Below are 22,627 nucleotides of genomic sequence, written 5' to 3' on the forward strand. Positions count from 1 at the left end.
TCAATCCTTGTCCCACCAAGACCTGTGTTCACAGGGACTCAGAAGTCACCTGGGCCTTGTCCTGTCTCTAGGATGGTGGGCAGCGAGGACTTCCTGTCACCATAGAGCCTAGGCTCAGCCTAGGTCCTGCCCCCAGGCCTTTTTGTGTGTATAGGTTTATATTTTGCTTATTTAGGGTTTTTCTGAATAATGATTGTTTTTTCCTCATGCTTAGAGTTCTGTTATTCTGCTCTGTGTGTCCCCCATCTCTGACAGAGACAGGAATCATTGTCACCAAAGTCCTGCATAGAGGATTCTCAGTGCTACAAGAGAGAAACTCTCGTCTCACTCAGCTCTAGCCAGCCTTCTCAGGCTGTTTCCTGGATTCTTCTTTGCATCCTTTCTGCATCTTTGTTTCAGGTACCAGATTCTGGGGTTATCATAGAGGAGGGAACCAATAGTTTCCAGTCTTAATTCTTGCTGGATTTCTATCTTCTCTGCAGCCTGTCGCCTCTTCCAATCCAAACTCCTGTATTTATAAAGCAGTCCGTAATATCACAGCAGGTTGGAATATGGGATGTGTCAGCCTGGGATCATCTTTTCTGAAGAGAAAATATCATTATGTGTAGAGTGCAGACTGGTTGGTGTGGGAGGGAGGGGTGATTAGCTCTTGTGGGGAAAGTACAGGCAGCATTGATGTCAGTGTGAATGGATGATGTGCTGTAGCTGTCGTGAGAGAGCAAGTGGCCTGAGTTCACATTAATAAAGATAGAATACGGAGGTATCTACACTGATCATTCCTTCATCTGATATTTGTTGTGTGCCAGATAGATGATGCTCTATTTTTGCATCTGTGAAACCTCAGTGAATGAACAACAGACACACTTTGTTGTCCTCGTGCAGTGTGTTCTGGTAAGAGGGGGCAGAGTGAGCCTAATAAGTGAGGGAAGTGTCTGCCTAGAGATTGGCAAGTGCTCTGAGGAAGGTGACGAGAGTATAAGTGTGTGGGTACAGGCAATGTGGCTGTTTTACTAGGGTGGTCAGTGTAGGCCTCGTTGTGGAGATGATATTTGAATAAAGATGTGAAGGACATGAAAGAATGTCCACAAGGATGTCTGCGGGGAGTTCTCTCCAGGCAGAGGCGCCTCCAGTGCAAATGCACAAGGGCAGGAGAGTGTCTGTATTCAAGGAAGAGCCAGGAGGCAGGTGTGGCTGGAGGAGTGAGGAATTGACATGACATCCAGTGTATGGGCAGATCATGTGGGCCTCCAGCATATTAGAAGGTGTCTGATGTCTGTGAAAGATGTGGACTCATAAGATGGTTTGAATAGAAGATGATCTGGTGTGACTGCACTAGAAGCATCAGTCTCACTGCTGTGCAGAATCAGGAGGTGAAGGGTGAGCGATGCAGTGGAGGAGCCTGTAGGATTAGTGCTGTGTCAAGGGTGGGGATGCTGGTGCTCCCCTGGACCTTCGTTAAATCTAGACAGTCGGGAGTAGAGCCCAAGAATCTGCATTTGTAATAAGGTTGGTGGTGATGCTGCTGGTCTTCAGATCGCACTTTTAGTAGCAAGAATGTACGTAGACAAGGATTCCCACATGCTGTGTATCAGCCTCACACACAGAGGTTGTTAAATAAGCAGTCCCTTGATCTTGACCTAATACTCTGAGAAGGTGGTTCTCAGGAGAGGCTGAGCATTTCATAAGAGTCCCCACAAGCAATTCTGATGATCAGCCAATTTGGGAACCCCTGAGGTATATGAAAGCGAGTGGCCAGAGAGGGGTCTTAAATCCACATTTAAAACCATTTTTTTTCCTTCAGAAAGAAAAGGGAATACCTATATTGTCAATTATGAGGTGTGATGTTGAGAAATAATGTGGTTCTTACTCCACATGAAGACTTATGCAGTGGTTCACAGTTCAGCGTAATGAAATCCTTGCTCTCTGAAACTCTTCTCCAGGTTGAATTCTCCTCACTCATTCTTGGAGCTAACAATGGGATCCAAATAAAGTTAGACATAAAGTACTATATATATATGGCTCCATGGGAACAGGATCCACAGTGTCCACTCCAGGCCAGGTCCCACAAAGGAACTTTTGCCCCTGCTGGGGCACAGTGTCATTGCTTACACAGTCAGCTCCTCATGCTGCACGTGGACCCTCGCTGAGGACGGCCATCACTGAGGCTCCTGACAACTGGAGGTGGTGTGACTCCCACTCTCGACACCCTTGGCAGATACATCCTGCATAGTTACAGCTTCTCCGTGTCACAACGGCCTGAGTAGTGTCTGACATGTGGTCACCTGAGTGGTGGGACCTCAGCATCATGCTGTGTGCTCTGGCAAGAATATTTGGGAGAGTGAGTTTTCTTCTTTAATGGAGGAAGGTGGTCTCTGCCTCCTACCAAGACTCTTTCAGTGTGGAATTCTCCTAATCTGGAAATGCTACTCATCAGGTGTGGGGGAGAGAAGGATGGTAAAAAATGTCAAATTTCAATTGTTAGAGCAAAGATCTGGAACTGGAATTTGACCTGGTACATTGCAGGCACTCGGGTATGGCTAAAAGATCAAGTGACTAATAATCGACATCCAGGGTAGAGATCTGCTTGCTTACTTGTTTGTTTTGTTTTGTTTTCATTGGAGTGTAATTGATTTACAATGCTGTGTCACTTTCTGCTGTACAATACAGTGAATCACCTATAAATATATTCAGTCATTTTTAGATTTCTCTGGTGGCTAAGACGGTAAAGTGTCTGCCTGCAATGCAGAAGACCCTGGTTCGATCCCTGGGTCGGGAAGATCCCTTGGAGAAGGAAATGGCAACTCACTCCAGTACTTGTGCCTGGAAAATCCCATGGACCAAGGAGCCTGGTAGGTTACACTCCATGGGGTCACAAAGACTCGGACACGAGTGAGTGACTTCACTTTCCCCATATACGCCATGTGCTAGTAAGAGTTCCCTGTATATGCAGTATCCACAGCACTTTAAAGTGCTTCCCAGATGGTGGTGGAGGGATATCCTAGGGTGATGACTCTGCTCCAGATGCAGAAGAATCCAGACCCAAGTGGGAGCACGTCAGCAGGGTCCAGGATGATATTTCCAAAAAAGGAAAAACTGATGGAATATCCAATGTATCCACACTTCTTGAAAGAGTCATGCAAACAGAGGAATCATTAGAGCTGAATTCATGAGAGCTTCATAGAACATAATCAGCAAACACAAATGCAATTGTTAACTCAGGAAGAACAAGAGGTTGTGCAGAAAGTGAGAGGTAATAGAGTTTACACATGAGTGTGTCAGCTAAAATTGACACTTGCTCAGGGCATCTGCCATCTGCCTCTCCAGAGACTGAATCCTGGATTGCTACAGCTGTTGACCTTCGACACACCCTGAGGAAGTGCAGGGAGGAGAATGAGGCCCTTTGTGCTCCAGGGAAGCTAGTGGAATGGGTCTTTAGAGAGATTATTTTCAAGAAATGATTTTGTGATCTCAGTTCCTGCATCTGATATCTGTTCCTGTCGTTCAGTCGCTAAGTCGTGTCTGACTATTTGTGACCCTATGGACTGCAGCATGCCAGGCTTCCCTGTCCTATGCTATCTCCCAGAGTTTGCTCAAGGTCATGTCCATTGGCTCGGTGATGCTATCTAATCATCTCATCCTCTGTTCCCACTTTCTCCTTTTGTGTTCTATCTTTCCCAGCATCAGGGTCTTTCCCAATGAGTCGGTTCTTCTCTTCAGGTGGTCAAGGTATCAGAGTTTCAGCTTTAGCATCAGTCCTTCCCATGAGTATTCAGGGTTGATTTCCTTTAGGATTGACTGGTTTGATCTCCTTGCTGTCCAAGGGATTCTCAAGAGTCTTATCCAGAGCCACAGTTTGAAAGCATCAATTCTTTGGCCCTCAGGTTTCTTCGTGGTCCAGCTCTCACATTTGTACATGACTACTGGAAAAACCGTAGCTATGACAATATGGATCTTTGTTGCCAAAGTGATGTCTCTGCTTTTTAATACGCTGTCAAAGTTAGTCATAGTTTCCCTTCCAAGGAGCAAGCGTCTTTTAATTTCATGACTGCAGTCTGTCTGTAATGATTTTGGAGCCCAAGAAAATAAAATGTGTCACTGCTGCCACTTTTTCCCCTTCTATTTGCCTTGAAGTGATGGGACTGGATGCCATGATCTTAGTTTTTTAAATGATGAGTTTTAAGCCAGCTTTTTCACTCTCCTCTTTCACACTCATCAAGAGGCTCTTTAGTTCTTCTTCACTTTCTGCCATTAAAGTGGTATCATCTCCTTATCTGAGGTTGTTGATATTTCTCCTGGCGATCTTGATTCCAACTTGTGATTCATCTAGCCTGGCATTTTGCCTGATGTATTCTGCATATAAGTTAAATAAGCAGGGTGACAACATACAGCCTTATTACACTCCTTTCCCAATTTATACCAGCCCGTAGTTCCGTGTCTGGTTCTACCTGTTGCTTCTTGACCTACAGGTTTTCAGGAGACATGTAAGGTGTTCTGGTATTCCCATCTCGTTAAGATTATTCCACAGTTTGTTGTAATCTATGCAGTGAAAATCTTTAGCATAGTCAATGAAGCAGAAGTAGATGTTTTTCTGGAATTCTGTTGCTTTGTCTGTGATCCAACAAATGCTGGCAATTTGATCTCTGGTTCCTCTGCCTTTTCTAAACCCAGCTTGTACATCTGGAAGTTCTCAGTTCACATACTGCTGACGCCTAGCTTGAAGAATTTTGAGCATAATTTTCCTAGCATGTGAAATGAGTAAATTGTACGGTAGTTTAAACATTCTTTGGCATTGCCCTTCTTAGGGATTGGAGTGAAAACTGACCTTTTCCCATCCTTTGGTTCACTTCACTTCCTCACGTGTAGAAAAGCATTAAATCCTCTCATGGTGAGATCAGCTCCTTGTGACTAGCAGAAAACCTTTGGAAGATAAGTACTTGATTGCACTGAACTCCCCCCTTCACCAGAATCATATATACTGACCTTCCCTCCCTACCTCTTTGGAGCTGTTTCTCAGAGCTATCTGAGGTGCTGTCTCCCAGGCTGCGGTCCTCATTTTGCCCCAAATAAAACTTAACTCACAAGTCTTAAGTTGAGCATCTTTTTAGTTGACAAGTGTATTAGTCATGGAAAAGAAAAAGCTGAATGAACTAAGTATGATCAATATAAGAATAAGCTGGGAAACTGAAGGAATGGAAGACTGAAAGAAAGCAATGAATATTAAATATTGCATCAGCCACTGTGTGATGCGACAGACAGTGACTGTGACAGAAAAATCAAGCAGCAGTTCTAATAAGGCATAGTGTTTAGAGATTTGGAAATAAAAGCCAAAAGAATCAGCTAAAAATTATTCAAAGTGGTCGCCAATGGGAAAGCAGAAATTGAGAAGAATCAGGATTATAATAAGAGTCTGTATCATGAGAAATCATGTACAGATATTTGACTTCTTAATGTACAGACAGTTGTGCCTTTGATTAAATAATCACACAAGAAAATGAATGAGGATGAAAGTTTATGCTTAATGAAAGCTGAGTACAACAAATGACACTTGAGAGTTTACTAAAATGCAAGAACACGCGAATGGAAACATGCGTGCACAACTGCGTGAATGACATTAGCCTTGAATAAAACCATGAAAGAATATATCATCCCATTCTGATAAACAGACATGGAATGAGTTCTCTATTCCCATTACTCACTGTGCATCATGTGCACCAGGCAGGGAGGGAACAGGCCCTGACTAGGGACAACCCTTCGTCACCCTCTTGCTTCCAGTCAGGTCCTGCTGCAGAGAGTGCTCCTGTTATCTGTCTCGGGTCTGTGGGAGGTGCCCCTTAGAACACGCTGCCACAAATGCTTTACCTGGGTGGGGCTAAGGTTGTCCTGACCAGGGAGAGCACCGCTCACCTGTGTGCCCCCAGAGCAGAAGTCAGAACGACTGAGGGTCCGATGGAGAAGTCTCACCTGCCATCTGCCCTGTGGAAATCAGTCTGAGCTGATGGAGGGAGATGCTGCTGCTCGATTGATGCCTCCACATTCTGGGCTCCTTTACTCTCTCAGTTCAGGACACTCATCCCCAAGAGTCATGGCTCCCTGGAAGCATACTGCCCCCTAGTCCTCCTAATCAGAAGCCCCCAAGCCCTGTCCTGTCCCCTCTCCCGACATCGCCCTTCAGCTCTGCTTTATCACATGAGGGTGACAATTGTTCAGGGGAGATTCCCCCCCAAGGATCAGCCACTGAACACTGGCCCCAGGTGTCCCACTGCATTATCCCCCAGCCCTGTATGCTGAACCTGTCGGACAATGGGAGCTGAGAGAGGTGGGGAATTATTAGAGCTTCCTCAAGGCTGAGATAAAACTCTCCTTTTCCCCAGAATCTTACACGCTCTCCCTTCCCAGGCACGTGAAACAAAATGCAATCCAGATGTGTATATTTAAAGAGCAATTAAAACTTTTAATATGAAAGTATACAGATGTTGCACGCATGAAGTAATACATATATGACTGTGACAAGGGTGAAGGGAATCTTAGATTTCCAGAAATCTGCTAGTAGTCATCTCAGGAGAAGCCACAATAAGGAAACTGGCAGATAAAGCTTATTGGTAATAATTTATTGTCCATGTGGCCTATTATAATATAAAAAGCAAAAGTAATATTGGTTACTGGTGTGGTGCAGATGCAACCACCTCAAATATATTAATGCTTTTAATCATCCCAACTATGACTGGAAATAAACACTAGTTTTCTCATTTCATAGATGAAGAAATGGAGACCTCAAGAAGTAATGTGTTATATTGTGAATCAACTATCTTCAAAAATAATAATAATAAAGCAAAAAATACATCTATATGGAACCTAGAAAAATGGTACTGATGAACCTATTTACAGGACAGGAATAGAGACGCAGACGTGGAGAATGGACTTGTGGGCCCAGTGAGGGAAGGAGAGGGTGGGTCGAAATGAGAGAGTAGCACTGAAACATATACATTACCATGTGTAAAAAGCTAGTGGGAAGTTTTGGTATAACATAGAAAGCTCAACCTGATGCTCTGCGACCTAGAGGGGTGGGATGGGGAAGGTGGGAGGGAAGTTCCAGAGGGAGGAGATACATGTATACTTGTGGCTGATTCACACTGCTGTATAGCAGAAACCAATACAACATTGTAATGCAAGTACTCTCCAATTAAAAATAAAATAAAAATAATTTAAAAATAATAAGATAAATAACGGAACACACATAAAAGAAAACGTGCTATTAAGACCAGAACTAGGAACTGAATTCAGGCCTCCTGGCTGCAGATTCTAAGCTTCCCCTGTTAAACTGATGGAGCCGGGATCTGACACGAGGACTGATATCCTGGGTGTGTGAGGCCATTATGATCAGTTAGCTCCATCTGGCATTGATCCAGGGCTTGCAGGCTAATAGGCTCTGGGGAAAAAGAAAAACCAATAAATAACTGACCAGCTGGTTGCAGAAAATTGCTTTTTATTCCCTCAGAGATTCTCTTTCAGTTGCTCCAAGGTCAGATTTGGCCATCCTCTGAGGGAAGACACACCCATCCTTTTTTGCCTCCTTTTTCCCAGCTCTTGCTGGACTCCTCCTCTGATTCCATCAACACCATCACCTGTCCCTGCTGCCACCACCCTCCACAACAGGGACAGAAGTCCGCAGGAAGAAAGGAAATGATACAGGAGTGAAAACTCAAGGCTCTCCTGCCTTAAACGCAGACCCACCTCCTAACTGGTTTCCCCTTTCAGTTTAGTTTAGTCTCTCAGTCGTCTCTGACTCTTTGTGACCCCGTAGACTGCAGCACGCCAGGCTTCCCTGTTCATCACCAACTCCCAGAGCTTGCTCAAACTCATGTCCATCAAGTCGATGATGCCATCCAACCACCTCATCCTCTCTTGTCCCCTTCTCCTCCTGCCTTCAATCTTTCTCAGCATCAGGGTCTTTTCCAGTGAGTCAGTTCTTTGCATCAGGTGGCCAAAGTATTGGAGCTTCAGCTTCAGCATCAGTCCTTCCAATGAATATTCAGGACTGATTTCCTTTAGAATAGACTGCTTTGATCTCCTTGCAGTCCAAGGGACTCTCAGGTGTCTTCTCCAACACCACAGTTTAAAAGCATCAATTTTTGGCGCTCAGCCTTCTTTATAGTCCAACTCTCACATCCATACATGACTACTGGAGAAACCATAGCTTTGACTAGAGCGACCTTTGTCGGCAAAGTAACGCCTCTGCTTTTTAATATGCTGCCTAGGTTGGTCATAGCTTTTCTTCTAAGGAGCAATCATCTTCTAATTTCATGGCTTCAGTCACCATCTGCAGTGATTTTGGAGCCCAAGAAAATAAAGTCTCTCAGTGTTTCCATTGTTTTCCCATCTATTTGCCATGAAATGATGGGACCAGATGCCATGATCTTAGTTTTCTGAATGTTGAGTTTTAAGCCAACTTTTTCACTCTCCTCTTTTATTTTTAACAAGAGGCTCTTTAGTTCTTCGATTTCTGCCATAAGGTTGGTGTCATCTGTGTATCTGAGGTTATTGATATTTCTCCAGGCAATCTTGATTTCAGCTTGTGCTTCCTCCAGCCTGGCATTTCACATGATGTATTCTGCATATTAGTTAAATAAGCAGGGTGAAAATATACAGCCTTGATGTACTCCTTTCCCAATTTGGAACCAGTCTGTTGTTCCATGTCCAGTTCTAACTGTTGCTTCCTCACCTGCATATAGGTTTTGCAGAAGGTACGTAAGGTGGTCTGGTATTCCCATCTCTTGAAGAATATTCCACAGTTTGTTGTGATCTACACTATCAAAGGCTTTACTGTAATCAATGAAGCAGAAGTAGATGTTTTTCTTGAACTCTCTTGCTTTTTCTATGATCCAACGGATATTGGCAATTTGATCTCTGATTCCTCTGCCTTTTCTAAATCCAGCTGAAACATCTGGAAGTTCTTGGTTCACGTACTGTTGAAGCCTACCTTGGAGAATTTTGCGCATAATCTTGATAGTGTGTGAAATGAGTGCAATTGTGTGGTAGTTTGAAGATTCTTTGGCATTGCCCTTCTTTGGGATTGGAATGAAATGGACTTTTTGCAATCTTACCACCACTGCTGTGTTTTCCATATTTGCCAGCATATCAAGTGCAGCACTTTCACAGCATCATCTTTTAGGATTTGAAAGAGCTCAACTGGAGCTCCATCAGCTCCACTAGCTTTGTTCATAGTGATGCTTCCTGAGACCCACTTGACTTCACCCTCCAGGATGTCTGGCTCTAGATCAGTGATCACACCATCGTGGTTAGATGGGTCTTTAAGATCTGTTTTGTAGAGTTCTTCAGTATATTCTTTTCTTTTTTTTAACTTTACCATATTGTATCTTCAGTATATTCTTGACACTTCTTCTTAATAATCTTCTCATTAATGTTATTAATTAGATTTAATATTAATGAATCTTACGCTCTTTTCTAGAATTATTTTGGGTCAATCTGAACGTCAGCTTCCTCATTTTGAGATATAACATTTTAATGACATAAATGCTGTAACAGTTTTTAATGCTTCCTTCAGAAATGTTGCATTTGCAATTCTTTCCCTTAGAACAATCTTTCTGGATTACCTGGTAGCTAGTGTCTTACCATCATTTGAGACTTTATTGACTGCTAATACAGGTTGCTCTGCTGTTTCCCTTGTTTGCTATTTCATAGTATCAAAAACTATCAATACTTAAAAAAAAAAAAACTGGTGTGAATATTGGCCTTTCAAGTTTTTCATGCCTAAGCAAAATTCAGAAAATGGTGTTCTAATCTTAATATATGCCTTGAAAAAATATTGCTCTGTTTTTTTCCCTACTGTAAAAATAAGCTGCTTCTTTTAGGAAAATAATAGACTTATGGTCAAATCTCAGAATGCTAGTAAATGGTTATTTTTCTTAAAAAGAACTATCTTCTATGATGACATGGGAAGTATACATCAAGCATTTGTGCTACATTCCAAAGTACCCAAAAAAGATGTCCTTTTCATTATAGGGGACTGGAATGTAAAAGTAGGAAGTCAAGAAACACCTGACGTAACAGGCAAATTTGGCCTTGGAGTACAGAATGAAGCAGGGTAAAGGCTAATAGAGTTTTGCCAAGAGAACGCACTGGTCATAGCAAACACCCTCTTCCAACAACACAAGAGAAGACTCTACACGTGGACATCACCAGATGGTCAACACCAAAATCAGACTGATTATATTCTTTACAGCCAAAGATGGAGAAGCTCTATACAGTCAGCAAAAACAAGACCGGGAGCAGACTGTGGCTCAGATCATGAACTGCTTATTGCCAAATTCAGACTTAAATTGAAAAAAGTAGAGAAAACCACTAGTCCATTCAGGTATGACCTAGATCAAATCCCTTATGAGTATACAGTAGAAGTGACAATTAGATTTAAGGGACTAGATCTGATAGAGTGCCTGATGAACTATGGACAGAGATTCGTGACATTGTACAGGAGACAGGGATCAAGACAATCCCCATGGAAAAGAAATGCAAAAAAGCAAAATGGCTGCCTGAGGAGGCCTTACAGATAGCTGGGAAGAGAAGAGAAGCGAAAAGCAAAGGAGAAAACGAAAGATATTCCCATCTCAATGCAGAGTTCCAAAGAATAGCAAGGAGAGATAAGAAAGCCTTCCTCAGCGATCAATGCAAAGAAATAGAGGAAAACAACAGATTGGGAAAGACTAGAGATCTCTTCAAGAAAATTAGAGATACCAAAGGAACATTTCATGCAAAGATAGGCTCGATAAAGGACAGAAATGGTATGGACCTAACAGAAGCAGAAGATATTAAGAAGAGGTGGCAAGAATACACAGAAGAACTGTACAAAAAAGATCTTCATGACCCAGATAATCACAATGGTGTGATCACTCACCTAGAGCCAGACATCCTGGAATGTGAAGTCAAGTGGGCCTTAGAAAGCATCACTACGAACAAAGCTAGTGGAGGTGATGCAATTCCAGTTGAGCTATTTCAAATCCTCAAAGATGATGCTGTGAAAGTGCTGCCCTCGATATGCCTGCAAATCTGGAAAACTCAGCAGTGGCCACAGGACTGGAAAAGGTCAGTTTTCGTTCCAATCCCAAAGAAAGGCAATGCCAAAGAATGCTCAAACTACCGCACAATTGCACTCATCTCATTGGAGAAGGAAATGGCAATCCACTCCAGTATTCTTGCCTGGAGAATTCCAGGGACGGGGGAGCCCGGTGGGCTGCCATCTATGGGGTCGCACAGAGTCGGATATGACTGTAGCGGCTTAGCAGCAGCAGCACATGCTAGTAAACTAACGCTCAAAATTCTCCAAACCAGGCTTCAGTAATACGTGAACCGTGAACTTCCAGATGTTCAAGCTGGTTTTAGAAAAGGCAGAGGAACCAGAGATCAAATTGCCAATATCTGCTGGATCATCGAAAAAGCAAGAGAGTTCCAGTAAAACATCTATTTCTGCTTTATTGACTATGCCAAAGCCTTTGACTGTGTGGATCACAATAAACTGTGGAAAATTCTGAAAGAGATGGGAATCCCAGACCATCTGACCTGTCTCTTGAGAAACCTGTATGCAGGTCAGGAAGCAACAGTTAGAACTGGACATGGAAAAACAGACTGGTTCCAAATAGGAAAAGGAGTATGTCAAGGCTATATATTGTCACCCTGCTTATTTAACTTATATGCAGAGTACATCATGAGAAACGCTGGGCTGGAAGAAACACAAGCTGGAATCAAGATTGCCAGAAGAAGTAGCAATAACCTCAGATATGCAGATGACACCACCCTTATGGCAGAAAGTGAAGAAGAACTAAAGAGCCTCTTGATGAAAGTGAAAGAGGAGAGTGAAAAAGTTGGCTTAAAGCTCAACATTCAGAAAACTAAGATCACGGCATCTGGTCCTATCACTTCATGGGAAATAAATGGGGAAACAGTGGAAACAATGTCAGACTTTATTTTTGGGGGCTCCAGAATCACTGCTGATGGTGATTGCAGCCATGAAATTAAAAGACGCTTACTCCTTGGAAGGAAGGTTATGGCCAACCTAGACAGCATATTTAAAAGCAGAGACATTACTTTGCCAACAAAAGTCCGTCTAGTCAAGGCTATGGTTTTTCCAGTGGTCATGTATGGATGTGAGAGTTGGACAGTGAAGTAAGCTGAGCGCCGCAGAATTGATGCTTTCGAACTGTGGTGTTGGAGAAGACTCTTGAGAGTCCCTTGGACTGCAAAGGAATCCAATCAATCCATCCTAAAGGAGATCAATCCTGGGTGTTCATTGGAAGGTCTGATGTTGAAGCTGAAACTCCAATACTTTGGCCACCTCTTGCGAAGAGTTGACTCATTGGAAAAGACCCTGATGCTGGGTAGGATTGGGGGCAGGAGGCGAAGGGGACAACGGAGGATGAGATGGTTGTATGGCATCACTGACTCGATGGACATGGGTTTGGGTGGACTCCAGGAGTTGGTGATGGACAGAGAGGCCTGGCGTGCTGCAATTCATGGGGTCACAAAGTGTCGGACACGACTGAGCGACTGAAATGAACTGATGTTCCAAGGAAAATCATTTGTACGTGCTGAACTACCCTCTTTTTCATGGAATGCAATTTTTATTTGAAAGAAGGAAAGACACTGGAAGATCTATAAAACTTAGTGAAACAGTGAATTACTTTTAAAAAATCTTACATTAGTACAAGTGACATCCAGTGTGCAAAATAGGCTTATGGATTTTAACGGAACAGAATAGGAAATAGTGATATCGTTTCAGGTCCACTGAGAAAATAACCTTTAAGAAACTATTACTTGCATAGTTTTAGTTTTGTATCAAAGATAAACATCCACAAATAACAGGAAAAGTTATTTAAAATATTACTCCTACATATGTATGGTCCTTTTTATTTTCATAGATTTCAATCAAAATAATGGATTCAATGCAAAAGGTAACATAAAATCCAGTGAGACAGAGAGGGAAAAGACTTGAAAAAATATAATAAGAAAAAATGCCCGCTGTTCTCACTATAGAGTTTATTTGGAGAAATAGTTATTTTTCGTATAAAAATCATGGGTTATTAACATTATCCTAAATAAATTAGTTGAAAATTGTTAAACTGTTATTTCTACTACGGAAAATATCGATAGAAGTAACCACATAAACAAAATTATCCTTAGGGTCCTTACTAATTTGTAGGACTGTATAAATATCCTGACCAAAATGCTCTGAAAATATCTGACTACATAGTCGCTGGGCCAGGACTCGGGGACAGTTTGACTGCAGAATTCTCGGTGCAGGAGAGGAGGGATCAGGGCAAAGTCCCAGGTACCGGATCTGGTTCTCAGGATCTCAGGTTCTCAGAGTCAAGGGCCTTGTTTGGGGCGGGGACTGTCTGTGTTGGGGATCCCTAGTCTCCTTGAGTTTCCCTTTCTCTTTGCAAACTGTGTTGTGCCTCTCTGCCCGAACACTCGTGTCGTGGCCCTAGTTCTCACTCCTATTGGGTGTCTGGTTTCCAGAAGCCAATCAGCGGCCCCGCGGTTCCAGGTTATAAAGTCTCCACCGATACCCCACCCCACCCTCAGCCTCCGCCGGGACACAGTTTCTCCCCAGACCCAGAGGATACATGTCATGAGGCCGCGAACCCTCTTCCTGCTGCTCTCGGGGGTCCTGCTCCTGACCGAGACCAAGGCGGGTGAGTGCGGGGACGGGAGGGAACGGCCTCTGCGGGAAGGGGTGAGGGGACCGCCCAGGGGTGGGGAGACAGGACCCCCAGAAAAGGAGCCACCCCACCGCTTTCGCCCAGACCCGCCCCCTTCCCCCTGGTCTCGTCCTGTCTCTCCCCTGCTTCCCGCCCCTGGTTCCCGCCCCTGCTTCCCGGCCTCATTTCTCTCCCCCAAGAAGTCCCAGTCCTTCTCCGACCTTTTCGGTCTCACGTGCCTCTAGACCCTCCCCGCTCCCGGGCCCATGACCTCTGACCCGGGGACCCGCGCCGGGAGGAACGTCGGGCCGGGTCTCTTCCCTCCCCGCCCCCAGTCTCCCACTCCCTGAGCTATTTCTACACCGCCGTGTCCCGGCCCGGCCTCGGGGAGCCGCGTTTATTTGCCGTCGGCTACGTGGACGACACGCAGTTCGCGCGGTTCGACAGCGACGCCCCGAATCCGAGAATGGAGCCCGGAGCGCCGTGGATGGAGCCGGAATACCGGGAAGAGTTGACACGAGATGTCGAGGAACGTCAACAGAATTCACGATTTTGCTTGAACAAACTGCGTGGCGACTACAACCAGAGTGAGGCCGGTAAGCGACGCGGGCCCGGGTCCAGGTCGCGACCCCTATCCCCAGGGACTGGCTGGGGTCCGAATCTCTGGGTCCGAGGGTCACCCCGACATTGCAGGACCCTCACCGCCCCCCGACTCGGGAGGAGCCGGGGGAAGTGGGGGGCGGAGACTTGACCCGGTTTTATTTTCAGTTTGGATTTAATCACCGCGAGTGGTCGGGGCGGGTCAGGGTCTCATACCTACCAGTGGATGTTTGGCTGCGACGTGGGGCCGGACGGCCGCCTCCTCCGCGGGTTCTGGCAGACCGCTTACGACGGCAGAGATCGCATCGCCCTGAACCGAGACCTCCGCTCCTGGACCGCGGGGGACGCGACCGCTGAGATCGAAAAGCTCAAGTGGCAAATCTCCAGTGAGGCAGAGTTCGAACGCAACTACGTGGAGGTCAAGTGTGTGGAGTGGCTCCACAGACACCTGGAGAACGGGAAGGACACGCTGCTGCGCACAGGTATAACAGGCCACGGGCCTCCCTGATCTCCTTTCAGGCTGGAGCCGGCTTTCCACTTGGAGAGGAAAATAGGGTCCTTCTGGAAACACCGCCCCAACTTCTTGTCTGGAGAGCGGGGAATCCCCCCAGGTTTTCATATTCTGTACAAGACAGTGACTACACCAGTGGCCCCACTTCTCTGAGGGACAGTTAAAGCATTCAGTGTTTTTGGAGAAGAAGCAGAAAAGCATCCCCGAAATAACTGGTCAGCGGTGCCCTTTGACCCTGACTGCCATCTTGTGAACCATGACTTTCTCTCTCAAGGCCTGTTCTCACCCTGAGAACATCTTGGGAGGCCAGACTCCAGCTTTTCTGAGCCGTTCAGCCTCCACCCAAATCAGCACCATTACTCTGTATTTTCCCCTTACATGGAGTCTTCTACCTTGGTACTCACCCTGACTCCAGAACTTTCCAAGGACTAGGAGTTTTTCCCAGACCCCAGAGTCCAGGCTGATATCTGGTGTTTGTGCTGCTTCTTTTCAAACCCATTATCTCATCCATTCTCAGCATGGTCACGTGGTACTGCTTCAGTGGCCCATGGAGTGTGAATTTTCTGATTCTTCCCCTTCAGACCCTCCAAAGACACATGTGGCCCATCACCGCATCTCTGACCATGAGGTCACCCTGAGGTGCTGGGCCCTGGGCTTCTACCCTAAAGAGATCACACTGACCTGGCAGCGTGATGGGGAGGACCAGACCCAGGACATGGAGCTTGTGGAGACCAGGCCTTCAGGGGATGGAACCTTCCAGAAGTGGGCAGCCCTGGTGGTGCCTTCTGGAGAGGAGCAGAGATACACGTGCCGTGTGCAACACAAAGGGCTTCAGGAGCCCCTCACCCTGAGATGGGGTAAGAAAGGGGTAGGAATGGAACTTCCTCTCAGATAAAGCAGGAGCCCTTCTGGACACGTTCAGCCAGGTCAGGACTGAAGCCTGAAGTCTGAGTCCCTTCCCTTTCCTCCACAGAACCTCCTCAGCCCTCCATCCCCATCATGGGCGTCATTGTTGGCCTGGTTCTCCTCATGGTCACTGGAGCTGTAGTGACTGGCGGTGTGATTTTGAGGAAGAAGCACTCAGGTAAGGAAATGAGGGAGGGATTGGAGTTTTCTTGTCTCACTGGGCAGGTTTCTGGCCCAGGTGGAAGTTTGCCTGCCTCGTTACTGGAAATTACCCTCCACACACATGTGGAATCTGAGCTGATGCTAAGACTGACCCTTTTGTAAAGTACATGTGAAAATGAAAGACAAATTTTTCATCTTCATAATTCCAGTTGGGGGCCTATTTCTCAGCATTTGAAGGTCAGAAGGGAATGTCCCTGCTGAGGACAGACCTCCAGGAGGGCAGGTGGTCCAGTCCCTCCACATCTCCTTCTTTCATGTTCCTGAGCCTGTCCTGAATTTTTGGTCACAGTTCTGAGAAGTTCTTTGTCATCCAGCACTAGGGAGTTCCTCTAGGATCTCATGACTCAGTCTGCTCCATGGTCTTTCACGTGATACTTTCTTCTCACAGGTGAAAAAGGAGGGAGCTACACCCAGACTGCTTGTAAGTACGGAGGGGGTGCGATTCCTGAGACCCTTGTGAGGGTGCAGACAGGAGGCCATGGGGGACTCACGCTCCTCAAAGTGCCTTCTCCAGTTTCTCTCCTGTCGGTTCTGACCACGTCCTGGTTTTGTTCTGCTCCAGGCAGTGACAGAGCCCAGTGCTCTGATGTGTCTCTCATAGGTCCTAAAGGTGAGACCCTGGAGGGTCTAGATTGGGAGAGGAGTTGGGGCAGAGGGGACACACTGGGTGGTGGGGATCTTTGAGTGGGACATGTGAGCATGTGGGGGGCTGTGGAGAATGTCAGCCCTTACATGACTGACCTGAACTGGTTCCTGATTCTTTTCTCTCACAGTGTGAGACAGCTGCCTTGTGAGGACTGAGTGGTGCTCGGCCCCACTTTGTGACGTCAGATCCCCAGACTCCTCTTTCTGCAGCTGCATCTGAATGTGTCTGTGCTCCTGTTAGCATAACGTGAGGAGGTGGGGAGACTGACCACCGCGCCCCCTCCCCACCCTGACCTGTGTTCTCCTCCATCATCCACATTCCTGTTCCAGCAGAGATAGGGCTGGACCCTCTCCATCCCTGTCTTTGTTACATGTATACCGAGTAATGACGTCTTATTTCCTTACTGAAAATAAAATCTATATTGAAATTCTTTTTTCTAATACCTGCCAAGAGAGTTTACTGGGAAAGTAAAGTAGACAATTCCTTCAGTTTAAGAGAGAAAATGAACAGAAGCACCGGGAACCTTCCAGAATGATTTTGATTGCTGTGCTAAGTCTGTTGCAGGAGGGACAGGAGGAGACTCTGAGGAGCTGAGCATGGTCGGACAGGAGGAGACTCTGAGGAGCTGAGCATGGTCGGAGCCTGTGTCCAGTCAGTGCTCAGTGCATTGTGGGCTTTGATGTGGTCACTCCTGGGCTGGGTCATATTCTCAGCTCCTTTGTCCTTATCCCTTCAGTCAATCCTTGTCCCACCAAGACCTGTGTTCACAGGGACTCAGAAGTCACCTGGGCCTTGTCCTGTCTCTAGGATGGTGGGCAGCGAGGACTTCCTGTCACCATAGAGCCTAGGCTCAGCCTAGGTCCTGCCCCCAGGCCTTTTTGTGTATACAGGTTTATATTTTGCTTATTTAGGGTTTTTCTGAATAATGATTGTTTTTTCCTCATGCTTAGAGTTCTGTTATTCTGCTCTGTGTGTCCCCCATCTCTGACAGAGACAGGAATCATTGTCACCAAAGTCCTGCATAGAGGATTCTCAGTGCTACAAGAGAGAAACTCTCGTCTCACTCAGCTCTAGCCAGCCTTCTCAGGCTGTTTCCTGGATTCTTCTTTGCATCTTTTCTGCATCTTTGTTTCAGGTACCAGATTCTGGGGTTATCATAGAGGAGGGAACCAATAGTTTCCAGTCTTAATTATTGCTGGATTTCAATCTTCTCTGCAGCCTGTCGCCTCTTCCAATCCAAACTCCTGGATTTATAAAGCAGTGCATAATATCACAGCAGGTTGGAATATGGGATGTGTCAGCCTGGGATCATCTTTTCCGAAGAGAAAATATCATTAGGTTTAGAGTGCAGACTGGTTGGTGTGAGAGCGAAGGGTGATCAGCTCTTGTGGGGAAAGTACAGGCAGCATTGATGTCAGTGTGAATGGATGATGTGCTGTAGCTGTCGTGAGAGAGCAAGTGGCCTGAGTTCACATTAATAAAGATAGAATACGGAGGTATCTACACTGATCATTCCTTCATCTGATATTTGTTGTCTGCCAGATAGATGATGCTCTATTTTTGCATCTGTGAAACCTCAGTGAACTAAAAACAGACACACTTTGTTGGCCTTATGCAGTGTGTTCTGGTGAGAGGGGGCAGAGTGAGCCTAATAAGTGAGGGAAGTGTCTGCCTAGAGATTGGCAAGTGCTCTGAGGAAGGTGACCGACAGTATAACTGTGTGGGTACAGGGAATGTGGCTGTTTTACTAGGGTGGTCAGTGTAGGCCTCGTTGAGGAGATGATATTTGAGTAAAGATGTGAAAAACATGAAAGAATGTCCACAAGGATGTCTGGGGGAAGTTCTCTCCAGGCTGAGAGGCCTCCAGTGCAAATGCACAAGGGCAGGAGAGTGTCTGTGTTCAAGGAAGAGCCAGGAGGCAGGTGTGGCTGGAGGAGTGAGGAATTGAGATGAGATCCAGTGTCTGGCCAGATCATGTGGGCCTCCAGCATATTAGAAGGTGTCTGATGTCTGTGAAAGATGTGGACTCATAAGATGGTTTGAATAGAAGATGATCTGGTGTGACTGCACTAGAAGCATCAGTCTCACTGCTGTGCAGAATCAGGAGGTGAAGGGTGAGCGATGCAGTGGAGGAGCCTGTAGGATTAGTGCGGTGTCCAGGGTGGGGATGCTGGTGCTCCCCTGGACCTTCGTTAAATCTAGACAGTCGGGAGTAGAGCCTGAGAATCTGCATTTTTAATAAGGTTGGTGGTGATGCTGCTGGTCTTCAGATCACACTTTTAGTAGCAAGAACGTACGTAGACCAGTATTCCCACATGCTGTGTATCAGCCTCACACACAGAGGTTGTTAAATAAGCAAACCCTTGGTCTTGTCCTAATACTCTGAGAAGGTGGTTCCGGCGCAGAGGCTGAGCATTTCATAAGAGTCCCCACAAGCAATTCTGATGATCAGCCAATTTGGGAACCCCTGAGGTATATGAAAGCGAGTGGCCAGAGAGGGGTCTTAAATCCACATTTAAAATCATTTTTTTTTTCTTCAGAAAGAATAGGGAATACCTATATTGTCAATTATGAGGTGTGATGTTGAGAAATAATGTAGTTCTTATTCCACCTGAAGACTTAGGCAGTGGTTCACAGTTCAGCATAATGAAATCCTTGCTCTCTGAAACTCTTCTCCAGGTTGAGTTCTCCTCACTCATTCTTGGAGCTAACAATGGGATCCAAATAAAGTTAGACATACAGTACTATACATATATGGCTCCATGGGAACAGGATCCACAGTGTCCACTCCAGGCCAGGTCCCACAAAGGAACTTTCGCCCCTGCTGGGGCACAGTGCCATTGCTTACACAGTGAGCCCCTCATGCTGGCCGTGGACCCTGCACTGAAGACGCCCATCACTGAGGCTCCTGACAACTGCAGGTGGTGTGACTCCCACTCTCGACACCCTTGCCAGATACATCCTGCATAGTTCCAGCTTTTCCGTGTCACAACGACCTGAGTAGAGTCTGACATGTGGTCACCTGAGTGGTGGGACCTCAGCATCATGCTGTGTGTTCTGGCAAGAATATTTGGGAAAGTTGATTTTCTTCTTTAATGGAGGAAGGTGGTCTCTGCCTCCTACCAAGACTCTTTCAGTGTGGAATTCTCCTAATCTGGAAATGCTCCTCATCAGGTGAGGGGGAGAGAGGGATGGAAAAGAATGTCAAATTTCAATTGTTAGAGCAAAGATCTGGAACTGGAATTTGACCTGGTACATTGCAGGCATTCGGGTTTGGCTAAAAGATCAAGTGACTAATAAATGACATCCAGGGTAGAGATCTGCTTGCTTTCTTGTTTGCTTTGTTTTGTTTTCATTGGAGTGTAATTGATTTACAATGCTATGTCACTTTCTGCTGTACAATACAGTGAATCACCTATAAATATATTCAGTCTTTTTTAGATTTCTCTGGTGGCTCAGACGGTAAAGTTTCTGCCTGCAATGCAGAAGACCCTGGTTCGATCCCTGGGTCGGGAAGATCCCTTGGAGAAGGAAATGGCAACCCACTCCAGTACTTGTGCCTGGAAAATCCCATGGACCGAGGAGCCTGGTCGGTTACACTCCATGGGGTCACAAAGACTCGGACACGAGTGAGTGACTTCACTTTCCCTGTATACGCCATGTGCTAGTAAGAGTTCCCCGAATATGCAGTATCCACAGCACTTTAAAGTGCTTCCCAGATGGTAGTGGAGGGAGATCCTAGGGCGATGGCTCTGCTCCAGATGCAGAAGAATCCAGACCCAAGTGGGAGCACGTCAGAAGGGTCCAGGATGATATTTCCAAAAAAGGAAAAACTGATGGAATATCCAATGTATCCACACTTCTTGAAAGAGTCATGCAAACAGAGGAATCATTAGAGCTGAATTCATGAGAGCTTCATAGAACATAATCAGCAAACACAAAGGCAATTGTTAACTCAGGGAGAACAAGAAGTTGTGCAGAAAGTGAGAGGTAATAGAGTTTACACATGAGTGTGTCAGCTAAAATTGGCACTTGCTGAGGGCATCTGCCATCTGCCTCTCCAGAGACTGAATCCTGGGCTGCTATAGCTGTTGACCTTCGACACACCCTGAGGAAGTGCAGGGAGGAGAATGAGGCCCTTTGTGCTCCAGGGAAGCTAGTGGAATGGGTCTTTAGAGAGATTATTTTCAAGAAATGATTTTGTGATCTCAGTTCCTGCATCTGATATCTGTTCCTGTCGTTCAGTCGCTAAGTCATGTCTGACTATTTGTGACCCTATGGACTGCAGCATGCCAGGCTTCCCTGTCCTCCGCTATCTCCCGGAGTTTGCTCAAGGTCATGTCCATTGGCTTCATGATGCTATCTAATCATCTCATCCTCTGTCCCCACCTTCTCCTTTTGCCTTCTATCTTTCCCAGCATCAGGGTCTTTTCCAATGAGTCGGCTCTTCTCTTCAGGTGGCCAAGGTATCGGAGTTTCAGCTTTAGCATCAGTCCTTCCCATGAGTATTCAGGGTTGATTTCCTTTAGGATTGACTGGTTTGATTTCCTTGCTGTCCAAGGGATTCTCAAGAGTCTTATCCAGAGCCACAGTTTGAAAGCATCAATTCTTTGGCCCTCAGGTTTCTTCGTGGTCCAGCTCTCACATTTGTACATGACTAATGGAAAAACCGTAGCTATGACAATATGGATCTTTGTTGCTAAAGTGATGTCTCTGCTTTTCAGTACACCGTCAAAGTTAGTCATAATTTCCCTTCCAAGGAGCAAGCGTCTTTTAATTTCATGACTGCAGTCTGTCTGTAGTGATTTTGGAGCCCAAGAAAATAAAATCTGTCACTACTGCCACTTTTTCCCCTTCTATTTGCCTTGAAGTGATGGGACTGGATGCCATGATCTTAGTTTTTTAAATGATGAGTTTTAAGCCAGCTTTTTCACTCTCCTCTTTCACACTCATCAAGAGGCTCTTTAGTTCTTCTTCACTTTCTGCCATTAAAGTGGTATCATCTCCTTATCTGAGGTTGTTAATATTTCTCCTGGCAATCTTGATTCCAACTTGTGATTCATCTAGCCTCGCATTTGGCTGATGTATTCTGCATGTAAGTTAAATAAGCAGGGTGACAATATACAGCCTTATTACACTCCTTTCCCAATTTTATACCAGCCCATAGTTCCGTGTCTGGTTCTACCTGTTGCTTCTTGACCTACAGGTTTTCAGGAGACAAGTAAGGTGGTCTGGTATTCCCATCTCTTTAAGATTCTTCCACACTTTGTTGTGATCTACACAGTGAAAATCTTTAGCATAGTCAACGAAGCAGAAGTAGATGATTTTCTGGAATTCCCTTGCTTTCTCTGTGATCCAACAAATGCTGGCAATTTGATCTCTGGTTCCTCTGCCTTTTCTAAACCCAGCTTGTACATCTGGAAGTTCTCAGTTCACATACTGCTGATGCCTAGCTTGAAGAATTTTGAGCATAATTTTGCTAGCATGTGAAATGAGTACAATTGTACGGTAGTTTAAACATTCTTTGGCATTGCCCTTGTTAGCGATTGGAATGAAAACTGACCTTTTCCTGTCCTTTGGTTCGCTTCACTTCCTCATATGTAGAAAAGCATTAAATCCCTTCATGGTGAGATCAGCTCCTTGTGACTAGCAGAAAACCTTTGGAAGATAAGCTTGATTGCACTGAACTCCCCCCTTCACCAAAATCATGTATACTGACCTTCCCTCCCTACCTTTTTGGAGCTGTTTCTCAGAGCTATCTGAGGTGCTGTCTCCCAGGCTGCAGTCCTCATTTTGCCCCAAATAAAGCTTAACTCACAAATCTTAAGTTGAGCATCTTTTTAGTTGACAAGTGTATTAGTCATGGAAAAGAAAAAGCTGAATGAACTAAGTATGATCAATATATAAATAAACTGGGAAACTGAAGAAATGGGAAGAGTGAAAGAAAGCAGTGACTATTAACTATTGCATCAGCCACTGTGTGACGTGACAGATAGTGGCTGTGACAGAAAAATCAAGCAGCAGATCTAATAA

General features: G+C 45.4%; 2 protein-coding genes across 9 annotated transcripts in view; both read left to right on the plus strand.

The window, feature by feature from the left end:
• Positions 1-22,627, plus strand: part of LOC145518365 (BOLA class I histocompatibility antigen, alpha chain BL3-7-like) — a 51,090-nt gene that overhangs the window by 4,371 nt on the left and 24,092 nt on the right. The window lies entirely within an intron of this gene.
• Positions 256-22,421, plus strand: LOC145518358 (BOLA class I histocompatibility antigen, alpha chain BL3-7-like). Of its 8 annotated transcripts, none has more exons than XM_081522634.1 (10): positions 256-399; positions 2,692-2,849; positions 13,611-13,703; positions 14,045-14,305; positions 14,516-14,791; positions 15,402-15,677; positions 15,794-15,904; positions 16,337-16,369; positions 16,511-16,558; positions 16,722-17,021. In XM_081522634.1, the coding sequence occupies exons 2-10, from the start codon at positions 2,741-2,743 to the stop codon at positions 16,724-16,726; spliced, it is 1,212 nt and encodes a 403-aa protein (XP_081378760.1). In that variant the 5' UTR covers positions 256-399; positions 2,692-2,740; the 3' UTR covers positions 16,727-17,021. The 8 variants fall into 8 exon arrangements, with proteins under 8 accessions (XP_081378760.1, XP_081378763.1, XP_081378761.1 ...); XM_081522637.1 differs by having other exon boundaries at positions 14,157-14,305; XM_081522635.1 differs by lacking the exons at positions 256-399; positions 2,692-2,849 and having other exon boundaries at positions 13,592-13,703.

This window comes from Giraffa tippelskirchi, chromosome 8, assembly GCF_054371585.1.
Source record: "Giraffa tippelskirchi isolate mGirTip1 chromosome 8, T2T-mGirTip1v1.2.pri, whole genome shotgun sequence".
In the NCBI taxonomy this organism is placed as follows: Eukaryota; Metazoa; Chordata; class Mammalia; order Artiodactyla; family Giraffidae; genus Giraffa; species Giraffa tippelskirchi.

What these genes read in the sequence shown, in the direction of transcription:
- LOC145518358 (XM_081522633.1), top strand. Translation starts at nt 13,640, where the DNA reads ATGAGGCCGCGAACCCTCTTCCTGCTGCTCTCGGGGGTCCTGCTCCTG. An exon ending in GGACACGCTGCTGCGCACAG is followed by an intron (nt 14,792 to 15,401) that starts GTATAACAGGCC and finishes CTTCCCCTTCAG; the next exon opens with ACCCTCCAAAGACACATGTG. An exon ending in GAGCTACACCCAGACTGCTT is followed by an intron (nt 16,370 to 20,882) that starts GTAAGTACGGAG and finishes TATGGACTGCAG; the next exon opens with CATGCCAGGCTTCCCTGTCC.